This window comes from Lepus europaeus, chromosome 13, assembly GCF_033115175.1.
Source record: "Lepus europaeus isolate LE1 chromosome 13, mLepTim1.pri, whole genome shotgun sequence".
Classification (NCBI taxonomy): domain Eukaryota; kingdom Metazoa; phylum Chordata; class Mammalia; order Lagomorpha; family Leporidae; genus Lepus; species Lepus europaeus.
Window position 1 is genome coordinate 42,624,967 of NC_084839.1, and position 13,841 is coordinate 42,638,807.

At 54.8% G+C, this 13,841-nt stretch overlaps 1 protein-coding gene across 1 annotated transcript in view; it reads left to right on the forward strand.

Annotated features, from left to right (window-relative positions):
* EPAS1 (endothelial PAS domain protein 1) overlaps window positions 1-13,841 on the forward strand; it is a 79,786-nt gene that overhangs the window by 36,400 nt on the left and 29,545 nt on the right. Inside the window, exon 2 of the mRNA XM_062209379.1 lies at window positions 8,346-8,536. Coding sequence (XP_062065363.1) covers window positions 8,346-8,536 — 191 coding nt within the window. The remainder of the gene's footprint in view (window positions 1-8,345; window positions 8,537-13,841) is intronic.

A 13,841-nucleotide genomic window follows, 5' to 3' on the forward strand; every position in this document is an offset into this window, starting at 1 on the left:
GATAGAAAATGCATTGTGATCCGCCTACAGAATCTGATGTTGCTGGTTATTGTGGGTATTTGGACGGCATTCTTAATAATGTGATGTTAAATAAAAGGAGCTAAGTGAGGATCCACAGATCCACTGACATCTCAACTTGTTTCCTTTGAATCTCTCCATATTTTCAAAGCTGCCTATACCAAATATGCTGTGCTCTTATCTCTAGCGAAGCAATACTGAAGAAGGAAATTGTCAGAAAACACAGGATTGTAAGAGGCATCCGATTCCAGTGCTGGCTGTTCACGTGGCCTTGAAAAAGTCAGATGCCAGGGTTTTGTTCCAGCTCTGTGTATCCCCATTATCTTTCTAGGCCTCAGTTTTCTCCATCTCTAAAGTGGGGATAATGGTGGCTGCTGTTCCTGTCCTACTTTTTGGGGGGGGGTTGATGATTGACTGATTTACAGGTTCACTTACAGTGCACTGCATGAACTGCAATGTGTGATACAAGCGGGAGGGGGTTCATGAGCCCAAACCCCTCCCGGCTCACACTGAGTCTCCCAGGAGCTCTGGAATGAACCAGGCTCTCCCTCTATCTCATCAGCCAAGCTTTAGCTCAGACCCCCAATCCTCTTCCCGCCACTTTGTAGCATATAAACCTCTAGTGTGTAGGGAGGGGCTCTCTCTCTCTGCTGGGTGTTCGCTGGCAGCTCTCTGCTGTGCGTTCACTGGGGAGGGAGCCCCTCCCAGGCTTTAAACTTCTGAATAAGCCTGGTTGGGCTTTGGCTTCATACTCTGTCTCTTCTTTCTTGACAGTACATGAATATGTTCATGAGCCCCATTTGGGCTGTTAACAGCAAAACACATAAAGTGTGTGGCTTAGACACAACAGGGATTTGTTCCTCACAGTCACAGACATTGGAAAGTCCAAGATCACGGTGTTCTGGGTGAGGGCCCACTGTCTGGCTCACAGAGGGTTCCAGGGAGTAGTAGGGGCAAGGGATCTGCCTTGGGTCTCTTTTATAGAAGTACAAATCCCATCAAGACGGTCCCACCCTTGGAACCTAATCACCTTTTGCGAGTTTCACCTTCAAATACTATCTCACTGGGGGTGAGGATTTCAACATACGAATTTGGGGGCAGGGGTGGGGCACAGACATCCAGGTCAGAGCATCTGCTAAGACTTGTGCTTGTGAAGCTAGGCATGACAGTGCGTCATAGCTACTCCACGCACAGCTTTTCCCAGCAGGGTTAGGGACTGCACATGTCCTCAAATTACGTAAGGAGCTGGGTCATCTGGAGCCCCAGATGGGCTGCACGATAATTGAATCTTCTGCTGTCTCCTCCAAGGCTGCCTGGAGCGGAGGAGGCCCACAGATAAGCATCTCCAGTGTGCCCCGAGCAGAATTGACCATTAGAGGGCCAAGCTGGGTGGGCACCAGACATTACTGTCATCCCTGAATGCAGTGCAGACGCTCTGCTCCAGGGACACAGAGTGGCTCAGAGAGCTGGGGGCCCAGCCGCAGAGGAGGGAGGATCTGGAGGTTGAGAGGTGGAGACACTTTCCAGGATTCCTCCTTCAGGGGAGGAGTGAAAGCATCTGCCCCCGTTTGAGACATTCCAGCCCTCGGTCATTGTCCCTCATCCTTGCCCGCTGCTTTAGGACTTTGACAAACCAGCCTGTGTCTCTCAGTCAGGCTGCAACCCAGACCGCACCCCTCATGAGACGTGCGTGTATTCCCGTGCGTGGGCTGGTGCTCCTCGCCCCTCGTCAGGTCTGTCTGAGCTGCCGGCTCCCTCCTGAGTCTGATGGTTTCATCCCTGCTTTTCTGACTGCTCCCATCGGTTCCCTTCCCTCTCCTACGTCACCGTCCCCTGCCGATCACCCCTGCCTTTGGACAGACGTCAGAATGCTTCCAGAACAGGGCCCTGGAACTCAGCCTTCATGTCAGTCGTTTCTGTGCTGTCCTTTGGACTGCCCCGAGAGCCAAGACTGTTCTTTTGAATGTCTTCCATTGTGGCCAGGCCTTATCGTTGGAGAGCACATTGTATTCTTTCAAACAATCACCGCCCATCCACAGCCAAGTCTGATGACCAGAGGGGTAAGCTGGAGCATATTGTTTTAGAGCTGAAAATGAAGTGTGTGCTATGAAGCGGTACACCTGATTTCCCTGTGTGGCCCTGAAGTCACTTCTGAAAGGACCTCCCCAGATAAGCAGAGCTGTGGCCACCACAGCAGAACACAGTTACAGCCTTCTCCAGGGAGGGGCTGTCCTGAAGGGTCTTTTAGGTCACTTCTGTTTCAAGTCTCTGGTGATTTTTGCCTCCTCCTCTCTGTTAGTCCCAGCATCTGGTACAGTGATGGCCACCGCAACACCCAGACAAGTACCTGTTTGGTGTTAACGATAGCGACTCCAAATTTGCTGGACATGGTGAATGTGTACACAGTGCGTGCTAAGGGAGAAGGGGGTGGAGAGGCTCTAGGAGTGAACCTCTATTTCGTTCTTCCATGACTGGTGATCCCAGGCTCGGAAATCTCTGTGTTCATTAACCTCCAGGTGTCTGTAATGCAGGCTAATGTTGTGAGTCCCAGCTCTGCACAAATGGGGCTGAAAACACTGCATGGTTTAAGTACGGGTCCTGTGATTGTTTATGAAATGCACCTCGCTCATCCCACTGCTCAGTGCATGTCAGCTTCCTTTTCCTCCTGCACCATTGAGAAGCAGAATGCACAGCTGTTTGTAGCTCCAAAAATACCCTTCTCCAAATTCCACCAAAAAAAAAAAGTGTTAAAACTGCTTTAGAAGAGTGGATCTCAGCCTTGGCTGTGCAGGAGAATCCCACAGGCAGCCTTAGAACCCGACGCCCAGCCTGCACCCTGAACTTCTTATGTAGAAGTTCCCCTGGGGATAGAGCCCAGGCATCAGGCTCTACCTGCTCCTCTGGGAGTCCAACGAGCACCAAGATCGAGAACCACCAGCTTTGATTCTGCTTTGATTTACCCTACAAAGCCATCAGCTACCTAGGGTGGGGACAGCAGATTCTGGGTGCATTTCTCCCTCCAGGTGGCCCTCATGCAGCAGCCACCTGGCCTCACTGAAGGGTCACTATCTAACCCTCCCCCACCCCACTTGACCTTCATTTCTGCCATTCATAGCCTCTGCAGCCTGGCACAAGCTTAGAATTTCACCACCATCCTAATGCAGGTTGGCTCCAGTGGCTTCAGGGCTGTGTCTCCTGACCTGCCGAAATCCATTCTGCTCTAAGCGGGTTAACCCTGCAGGGCTGTAGACATATGGTCTGGATCCCCCATGGCCACAGGCATCAGGCATGTGAATCCTAACTGTTGTAAAGGGCAAGAGCTCATAACTCAAGAAGCAGCCGATCCCCGTGGTGCTGCTGGAGGCCTCTGGGGCCCAGGGCAGGCTGTTCTCACCTGGAAGCCAGACTCCAAGATCACCTCCACTGAGGGCAGAGCCCTGGGGACATTAACAGTGTGCCTTGGGATCCCCAGGCCACCCTGGCACCAAATGACTCAAAATAACATGAGGGGGCTTTGCACAAAAAGGTTTTTCCTGGTTGAGTGCCAGGATGTATGAGGATAGTTAGAAGTGGTCCTGGAAAATGTACACTATGAGAAAAACTGCATGAATTTCATTTTTTTACACTAAAATGAACTATTTTTCCATAGTTTTTGAAAACTTTTATTTTTTATTAATAAAAAGAGAACATATTTTATGTAGTTCATAGATACAATTCTAATATAATGATACTTCCCCCCTCCTTCCATAAACTTTCTTTTAGAAGATTTGTTTGTTTGAAAGGCAGAGTTACAGAGAGGCAGAGGCAGAGAGAGAGAGAGAGAGAAATAGGTCTTCCACCTGCTGGTTCACTCCCCAGATGACTGCAATGGCTGGAGCTACACTGACACGAAGCCAGGATTCAGGAGCTTCTTCCGGGTCTCCCACGTGGGTGCAGGGGCCCAAGGACTTGGGCCATCTTCTGCTGCTTTCCCAGGCCATTGCAGAGAGCTGGATTGGAAGTGGAGCATCTGGGATTCGAACTGGTGGCCATTTGGGATGCCGGGACTGCAGGTGGTGGCTTTACCTACTATGCCACAGTGCTGATCCCTCCATGAACTTTTTAAAACACAAGTTTACCTTTCTGAGAGGCAGAGAGAGAGAGAATGAGAGAGGTTGACAATTCCCATCCACGGGTTCTTTCCCCCATGTCTGTATCCTGCAGGGCTGAAGCAGGGAGCCAGAAATTCAACCCAGGTCTCCCACATGGGGAGCAGAAACCCAACTACTGGAGCCATCACCTGCTGCCTTCCAGGGTGCACGTTAGAAGGAAGCTAGATTCGGGAACCAGAGCTGGCTGTCAAACCCGGCACTCTAACATCAGACGTGGGCATTTTAACCTAGCTAGGCCAAATGGCCACCCTTCCCTGAGTTTTTTGAATTACCCTTGTATCTGCTGAGCCTTTTGGACAGTCAGTTTTGTTTTATCTTTTGGCTGGCTGCCTGATCCCTAAGTGGTTGCTTCATCTACCTGGGAACAGATGCTTTAGAATATAGGTTTCCAGCTTAGGAGAGTAAGTATAAATTTGTGCACATGAAAATGTCAAAAAGTAAACCAAATGTATCAGAAGCAGCTTGTTTTCCACCTGCACAGGGCTAGACCTCTGCCACACATAGAGAGCTCTGTGGACTCCTGTCTGACCACACCCATCAGAGGCAGCCTGCCGTGTTGGAGGGTGCACCTGCCAAGGCCCCCAGAATTGGGCCCCCTCCTTACCCCTCATGTCCCATTTGAACTCGGATATTGGTTCTTAATCCTACTTCTCAGGTCCCAGGTCATTTCGTGGGGCAGCAGAGCCTCCCTCACCCCCTGCCACACACAGAGAGACGTAGAATCCTTGTTACTGTATTCATTTCAAATCATTGCCTTCCTCTTCCCATACACACATCCAGTGCATGGGAAAATGTCTAACAAGGCGAGGGCCTGTGAGAGCTGTACACTGAGCAGGAGCTCCCTTGCTGCCAGTGGAAAACAACTTGTTCTGGGAGCTAGATTTGAGACAATGTCTTTAGAAATTCATTTCCACTCCCCCAGTCTTTATCTCCTCATCTATGATACCAGGTTAATAGTTCTGATTGCTCAGGGTAGTTGTGAGAATCAAATGAGCGTATATGTTTTAAAAAGTGCTGGCTGAGCTCCTGAACGTGTAAGGGCATTGTTATTAATCCCTGTAGGTTCTGCTGAGATCCTGCCTCCTGAGTCGCCTTCCTCGTCCTTGTTGGTGACACCAACTTGTTTCCTGTCCCAACTCCTGTGGTGTTTGTCACCTGCACCTATGGTTGCTGGAGCCGTTTCAAGTTGTTGAGCCCCTGCCTAGATTGCACGCTCTTGGGGAACAAGGAATGTGCACGCTACTCACTGTCTCGAGCTCAGGAGCCACTTCTGGGCCAGGTGCAGCTTTCTGCTGTGCCCTCTGTGTAGCCAACCTGGTGGGAGCCGGAGGACCACCGCCAAAGACAGGAGGGGAACTGAAAGGAAAACCATCGGAATTTAGAATCAGAAACACAGTTCTGAGCCAATTCCAGTAATTCTGAAAATTTAAGATTTAAGCACTTGTTTCAGAGAAAACAAGGAGTTCTACTAGCATGTAGATTTTAGAATTGTCACTAAAAATACTGATATGTTGTAGTTAATTCTAGGACCCATCTAGGGAGAGAAAAGAAAGGACAAGTATTTTGGGAAATGAGACAACTCATTGACCTTGACAGATTCAGCAGTGTGACACGAGGAACGGGTCAGGGGCTGCCTGCCTGCCTGATGCACACCCCTGTGCCCAGGCCAGGTTCTGTGGCCATGAAGATCGGCTGTTAGGAGCCAAGCCTGGGTGTGGTCAGAGCTCCAGTTAGGCAGAGGAGGAGCCGTGGATATCTGGTGTGACGTCATCTTTGGCGGAGCGCTTTCTGATACTCCCAGCCTTCCCTTTCATCTCATCTGACCCTGATAAGTAAGATCTAAGGTTCCCCATTGTGCAGGTGAGGCCATCAGGGCCTAGAGAATGTGTTCTCCTGTCCCAAACCAGAGATGCACCAGTGTCCAATCATTGAGACGCCGCCACTGCTCCCTTCCAGTCGCCTGCGCTGTTTGTGACTAAGTAATCATGGGGGGAACTGGAGTGCACCCCCAGCAGAGGGGCTGGGGGCGGCTGTGTGTGTGTGTGGCGGGGGGGGGGGCCTGTCCTCATACCTGGTGTTCATGATTCCTGTTCCTCCCTGTTGATAATTAGGTGAAGGCAGTGTTAGTGGTTGCTGCCTGTTCCTCCCAGCGTCCACATCACACAGATAGCTCTGGACTGTGTCAAGGTTAACCAGATAACCTAATTAAGGCCGTGTTAGTCCCAGGGTGCTACTGCTGAAAACAAGGTAGCTAAAATGGAGCTTGCAACTTTTAAACCAAGAGTCTGCCCCAAACCCTCAGTCTTTCTTTTTTCTGATTGTTAGGATGTTGCTATTTCTTTATCATTTGCCAAAGCTTCAGTCCCCTACAGTAAGCAATGAAAAGACTGATGGCCTAGGAAGAGAAGGGTTCTAGCCTTAGCTCTGCTACTAGTGGTAGCTAGATTGCCCTAAGAAAGTAGTTTAACCTGGGTGGTGCTCAGTCACTACCCACCTCACATGGGTGTAAGGATGGACTTGAACAGGGAGCACCTGTGTATCGTGGGACTGCTGCATATTGGCTGCTAATTGACCGTGAGCTCTCCGAGGGTCAATGTGCTTGTGTAGACATTGGCTTTGTGACCTTGGGCAAATGACGTAGTCTGGCTGGGCCTCCATCTTTGCATCTGTAAATTGCGCCAGCAACACCTGCCATGGTGTGTGGTGAAGAGGCTTGTGATGAGGTTATAGAGACGGGCACCAACATAGGCGCCTGGTTGAAGGGACTCAGCAGCGCTCTGCTCTCACGCGCTGTGGCCAGACAGAGCAACACAAGGTACAGACCTACCTGGGTCTTCTTCCCTGCCCCCTTGGCCCTTCCCTCTAAGGGAAGAGGTGGCAAAGGGAAGCTTTGTGCAGGGGAATATTGCCATTGAAGCCACAGCCTGTGGCTCTGTCCTCTACCCCACCACGGCTCCTCTAGATGCCCCTAGTGACCACGTATGTGTTGATGGCACATTTGTTGGTGCTGGAGAATGGAACCCAGCAGCTTTTAAAATCTGGTTCTGAACCAAGGTGTGCCCTGTCCCCATCGCACTCGAGGGACCCCACACACCTGCCCCTGCATCTCCCACGGAGGTCGGGACTCCAGTGCAAATGGAAGGGACTAGGAGAGAAGCTCCCACTACAGATCTGCCTGGAAAAGCTGCCCCTCTGAGGGCAGGGCCCAGGAGAGTGGGGGTACACGTGACGTGGGAGACCCGGGAATGGGGAAGCAGGAATGAAAGGACCAAAAAAAGGGAGACAAGACAAGGAGAGCGAGGACCCTCCTTTCCCCAGTTCCGCTGAAGGCTCTCCCTGGCCCTGCTGACGCCCGAGTATGCACCCTGGACCTACCAGGGAGCTGCACCTCTGTCTTCATGAAGTCAAAGCAGAGCTTCTGCCCCAAACCACGAGGGGTTTGAGAGGTGTCGCCACATTCCGTGACTCCCAGAATACTGACTTTCTGTCCGAGAGCAGGCTGCAAAATAAATGGGCACGAAGCGGGGAGACAGGGCAGAGGGAGGGAGGCAGGTGCGGGATGTGTCCTCTCTCCCTCCCTGCAGCTGCTGAGTGGGAGACAGTCTGTGGCCCCATGTTACACAGCATCTGTGCTCGCTCCCTGGTGTCACTGAGGGGTGGAGCTGTTCTCCCTGGGGCTCTGGGGCGCTCTCCATGTCCACTGTGGAACCTCCCTGGGGCAAGAAGGATGTAAGACCCAGCACTGGGCCTGGCTCTTGCTAAGTGTCTCTTCCCCAGAAAGGGAGCACCGCGAGGCAGTGCCACAGGGCCTTCGGCACAGCCCTGTTGGGTTCCTCAGCCTTCCCTGCCCACCCTCGGACACTCACCCTGTCCCCGGGTACCCCAGGAGCAGGCTGAGGCCTTGCCAGTCAGCCTAACCAGCATGACTCTGCTGAGCACCCCTCACGGGAGGCCCCAGGCTGGAGCCCGTGGGAGCAGGCGAGGCGGTGGGCGGTTGGGAAGACGCCGCACACCTGGAGGCAGCACTGACGGTTGTGCGGCAGCTTGCGCGGGGCTCCCAGCGCAGTTCCAGGAGAGGGTCTGGCTGCACTGTGGGCCAGGGCTGCCTGGACCAGGGGGGTGGGTGCTAAGATGACAGTGACCTCTCAGAGAATGACTGCCTTGCTCCCTGTTTAGGAGCAGCTCGGAGAGGAGGAAGGAGAAGTCCCGCGATGCGGCGAGGTGCCGGCGGAGCAAGGAGACGGAGGTGTTCTACGAGCTGGCCCACGAGCTGCCCCTGCCGCACAGTGTCAGCTCCCACCTGGACAAGGCCTCCATCATGCGGCTGGCCATCAGCTTCCTGCGGACACACAAGCTCCTCAGCTCAGGTGAGGCCTCCCTGGCAGGTTGCAACTCGGGGCCCCTGTTGTACCAGAGGCGGAGGTCTTCCTGCCCGTCCAGCCCGCTCTGAGAAACCTGCCCCTAGTGGTCAGTGGTCCCTTCATGTCCAGCATCTCCTGTCCAGCAGGGGCCTCTGCCGGTGACCCCCAGCCATGGGGTGAGTGAAGGCCAGGACCAAGCAAGAGCAGCTTCTACTGGTTTCCCAGTTCCATTGCCCCTGACCGGGAGACCCCCTAGGCCAAGTAGCCTAAATCGGGGGCAGCATTTTGGTCTTGTCTTCCAGCTCCTTCTGCAGCGTGGCAGAGAAAGGGCTCCCTCTTACCAGCTAGTGAGGCCACTTGGGCTCCAAGTGTGGGTTTCTGCAGCCGTAACGTGGGGTTAACGACGCTGCACAGGGTGTCCGTGTGGCTGGACTGGGATGTGGCCCCCCTGCACACATGCGTAAAGCATCGCGCGCACCCCCACCCCCCCACCCCAGAGCACAGATGCGTTCTTGCCCTCCCCGGGATCTGCAGCCTACAGGTTCACAAAATACTGTTTGTTTTCCTAAGAGAGTGAGCATTCTTCAACAAACCATTTCCTGTTAGTTCTGACCCCAGAGAGGTGGCCCGAGAAGTCTCCCAGTGACAAATCTCGTTGAGTTCCTCAGTCCTGTGGTGCCCCGCCCCATCCCAGGCGGGCAGCATCCACGGGGGTGAGCATGCAGGAGGCTCTGTGGCCCATGTTCAGTTTTCCCGAGTGCACGTGGAGCTCGCAGAAGGGCCCGCTCTGCCATCCTGTGCCGTGGTGGCTGTTCTGGGAGCACGGCCTGGGGGGGGGGGGGGGGCTGGGGGCGGGCGGCTTCAGACCAGCATGTGCTATTCCAGGCCCTGCAGCACAGGAAGGATATGGGAGGAACGCTCCGAGCAAAGCAGACAACAGCTCCTTGGGCCCAGGGGTTACAGGGTGGGCTGTGTTGCAGACCAACGGAGGCCAGGTGTGCAGTCTCTGGAAAGCAGGCGCTCTATAAATACTTCCAAGGACGCAGGGCACGGCAGGGTCATGGTCACAGGTGCCCCAGAAAGGGGGAACAGCCGGCTGGCTGCCTCTTGGGCAGGGCTGGGGCTGCTGCCCCGTAGGAGGAGGGCTGCGAAACCCTTAGAGTGCTCGGTCCCTCTTTCTTTTGAAGGGGCTCGTCTTCCTGGAGATGCCGTGTGGGATGCTGGGGTCATCTTTACGGATAGGCACTAGGGGATCTAATGACTAGGTTGACACCCAGAACCAGGTCCTGTGCTTCCCTCCTATGGTACTTGGAAGTCTGCTCTTAGATATTAAATCCTTTGGGTTAACCATTGCCTCCGTCACCAGCCTTCCCATTCCTTAGTGAGCAGAGAGCCCTTGAAGGGATGTCTACTAATCCTGGGGTGCCTTTCCGACTGCCTTGGAACGTGTAGGGCTCTCATCCTTGTTTCACAGATCAGCTCAGGTTGTTCAGAGTCATCCATGGAGTGTGTGGTCCATCTGCACCCAGAGTTCAAGTCCTCTTGAATGAGATGTGCATGAGATGGACAGAAGATGGCAGGAGCCGTCAGAGGACCTGGACAGAGGAGAACGTCGACCAAGGCAGGGAAGGCAAATGGAGGCCGCTGGGGCTGGCCCTGAGGTCCTCGCCTGCTCAGAGGGCTGTGTCTACACTTCCTGTGGCTGCAGCACCCACGGGCCATGCCCAGCCCCACACGAGCCTGCTCTTCCTTCTCAGTGGTCCCTGGGAGGGAGGCTGAGCCCTCCGGGCACACGTGTGGCTCAGTGGGCCTCCGTGTGCCGGATACCCCCGTGGAGCGAGGCCTGGCAGGCTCACAGTGGGCTGTCACAGGTCCTGGCTCAGGAGCTGCTGAAAGTGACAGACACGAACCGCCTGTCCCGCGGTCATGCTTGGCCACAGGCTGCCCAGAGCCCTCAGCATGGCAGCTCTGGGCGTCTCTGTCCCAAGGAAAGAAGGGGCGGAAAAGGACACAAAGTGTCTGCTTCTGGCCATCTGGCCCCGGTGTCCTTGACGGACAAGCTGTCAGGAGATGAACACAGCGGAGGGGAAGTGGCGGTGGCAGCTCAAGAGCCCCCTTCCTCTGCCTCTCTCCCAGGCTCCTGCCGCCCGCTCTCCAGACTGGCTGTTGAAATGGATTTTCAGAAACTGCATGAGGCAGGCTCTTTAGGGGGAAAAAAAAAAAAAGCAAACACCCCGTAGTTTGTTCTGTGTGGTGCGGGCAGCATGACGGAAACAAGTGCAGGGTTGTGGGCAGCTGGAGCAGCCTTCGGGTCTCAGTGTGGCTGCTCTGCAACCTTGCACACACCTCTCTCCTCGCTGGTTGAGTCGACGTCTCCTCGTCAGCACCCAGGGGACTGCCAGTGCTTGGCCTGCAGGGCTGTGTGAGGGCTGAGACTACGGGAGACCAGGGAGGCCTGCGCCTGTGCTGAGCAAGGGAGCACTTAGAAACAAAAACGATGCGAACAGGCCCACTGACTTCTTGAAGTCACTGTCCGAGAAAACCCAGAGGCCACGCTCCCTGCCCGCGAACTCTGTCAGAACGCAAAGCTGCCCTCGGCTTTCCCAAGCCCAGAGCAGCCCCAGCGTCCCGACTTAAGCCTTGCCAACAGAGGTGGGTGCCAGCCTCGGCGCACTGAGCAATAGGAAATGGCCGGTTGCATACCTCAGCGTTCAAAAGGCTAACAAATACCAGGTTTTGCCTCAGCACAGCTGCTGCTTTACTTAGTAACACGCTGCCCTTTGATTCTCACAGTAGGCCACTCTGTGTGGGAATGTTGGAGAGGAAGCCTCCGGCACTGAGAAAGCCGGGCTGTGGGTCTGGGCGGCCGAGTGAGATCCGTATCGCAGGAAGCCGAGCCAAACAATAGCGTCCCGGCTGGGCCCGGCCCAGGGCTCGCTCTGACGGGAACCTCAGTGGGAACCCCACTCGATGGTCCTCTGGCCAGGGCAGCCAGCGAGGGCCCCAAGTGCAGAATCTGCTCCTGTGCACAGTGCCAAGGGCAAAGTGGGCGTCCCGGCGCTCAGACACGGCGAAATGGGATTTGTCCAGGAGCGCGCCGGAGACCAACGCCCAGCGAGGTTTCTGAAGAGAAATGTCAGGTTTATTTTGGAGTCGCTGGCATTTGCCTGGGGAGAACATCAGCGTTCACAGGAGAGATTATGAGTTCCCGATCGCTAGACCAGGAAGGGAGAGACATGAAAACGTGGGGCGAGCCGTGGTGAAGTCCTTGCTGTGACCTTGCTGGGCAGCAAAGGCGGGGTGCGTGTGCTTTCTGGCGCCCTCTTAGGGCCCCTGCTTCCAGGTTCTTCTCACACACACCTCCTGCCCCGTTTGTCCCAGCCCCTCTCCTAACCCCCTCCGAACCAAGGCCTTTCTCTCCTGTTTGGAAAGAGGCCAACAAGCTGATTGACGCGAGGCCGTCAGGGGCAGCGAGCAGCCGCTGCCTCGGAGGTGCTGACCTTGGTCAGGTTGTTCCCTTCATTAAACCAGAAGCCTGGGCATTGACAGGGTTTCCCTGGCCCAGTCCTGTGCTAGGATCAGAGGTTGCACAGTAATCGCAGAAGGGGGACTGCAGGGCTTCCTGGGAGCCCAGCTAACTCAGATGGGGTCCTACTCCTTCTGCAGGAAGTGGGAGCATGGCCCAAGGCTGCTGGTGGTGGGACTTAAAGGGATGGTGTTGAGAACGATAGCGAAGCAGTATCCGCCTGGCACAGCTGAGCCAGGAAGGCTTAGAGCAGAGCCGGAGCAGCCCTGGAACTTCACAGAGTAGGAAAGAGAGAGACAAAGGTCCATGCTGGGATGAACTGGGAGGCAGCCACCTGGTCTCAGGGACCCAGTTGGGAGGCATCTGCCCTGCCTGCCTGCTCACCCCAGATGCCCAGCTCCTTGTGCCCATGCCCTCCCGCCCCACATGGGTGGTGCTGCCTAAAGGAAATGAGCGATACTCCGGAAAAAGTGCTCCGAAGCTTCAGCCGGTGCATATCCTGGACGTGGAAAGTCATCAAAGCTGTTTACCAGGCCTATTTTGAGCATTGAAGAATCCTGAACTCCCCACGCAGGGCGTATTCCATCCCAGCGGAGTGCCACTGGCCACTGGTTCGCATAAAGCGAGTCTTGGACACTAGACCCTGGGGCAGCTTAGTGATCCCATCAGCAGCCGGCTGAGGCCCCACTGTGGGCTCCTCACTGTAGTCTGCACTCAAGGTTTGTCTCTTTTTATTTTTATTTAATTTTTTATTTTTTTGACAGGCAGAGTTAGACAGAGAGAGAGAGAGAGGCAGAGAGAAAGGTCTTCCTTTTCTGCTGGTTCACCCCCAAATGGCTGCTACGGCCAGCATGCTGCACCGATCCGAAGCCAGGAGCCAGGTGCTTCCTCCTGGTCTCCCATGCAGGTGCAGGGCCCAAGCACTTGGGCCATCCTCCACGGCCTTCCCGGGCCACAGCAGAGAGCTGGACTGGAAGAGGGGCAGCCGGGACAGAATCCAGCACCCTAACAGGGACTAGAACCCGGTGTGCTGGCGCCGCAGGCAGAGAATTAGCCTAGTGAGCCGCGGTGCTGGCCAGAAAATATTTTAAAGCACTTGGGCCATCCTCCACTGCCTTCCCGGGCCACAGCAGAGAGCTGGACTGGAAGAAGAGCAACCGGGACAGAATCCGGCACCCTAACAGGGACTAGAACCCGGTGTGCTGGCGCCGCAGGCAGAGAATTAGCCTAGTGAGCCGCGGTGCTGGCCAGAAAATACTTTAAAGCACTTGGGTCATCCTCCACTGCTTTCCGAGGCACATGAGCAGGGAGCTGAATCAGAAGTGGAGTAGCTGGGACTCGAACTGGCTCCCATCTGGGATGCCGGCACTGCAGGCAGCAGCTTTACCCACTACGCCATAGCGCTGGCCCTGGGGTTTAACTCTTGATTATTGTGCAACCTTCCAGCAGTCTTTGTCACCCCCCACCCCCCACCACCACCACTATCACCACAGGGACTGGTTGTTTTGTGCCTAGCCCAGGGCGCGCACACAGTAGAAGCTGGATAACTATGGAAAGGGTACGTGCATTTGCCCGTATACCTAAGGCTATTCCGATGTGAATGACATGTTAGAAATGTGTCGGGATGTGATGGGAGCCCCTTGGTGATGCCCTGCCTCCTGGCTCTGCAGCATTCACCCTGATTTCCAAGCCAGGATCCCAGGAGCTCCCTGGAGGATAAGCAGATACTGTGGGAGCAAGTAGTGCTGCTGTCTCGTGGTCCCTGGGGCTGGCTGCTGGCTTCCT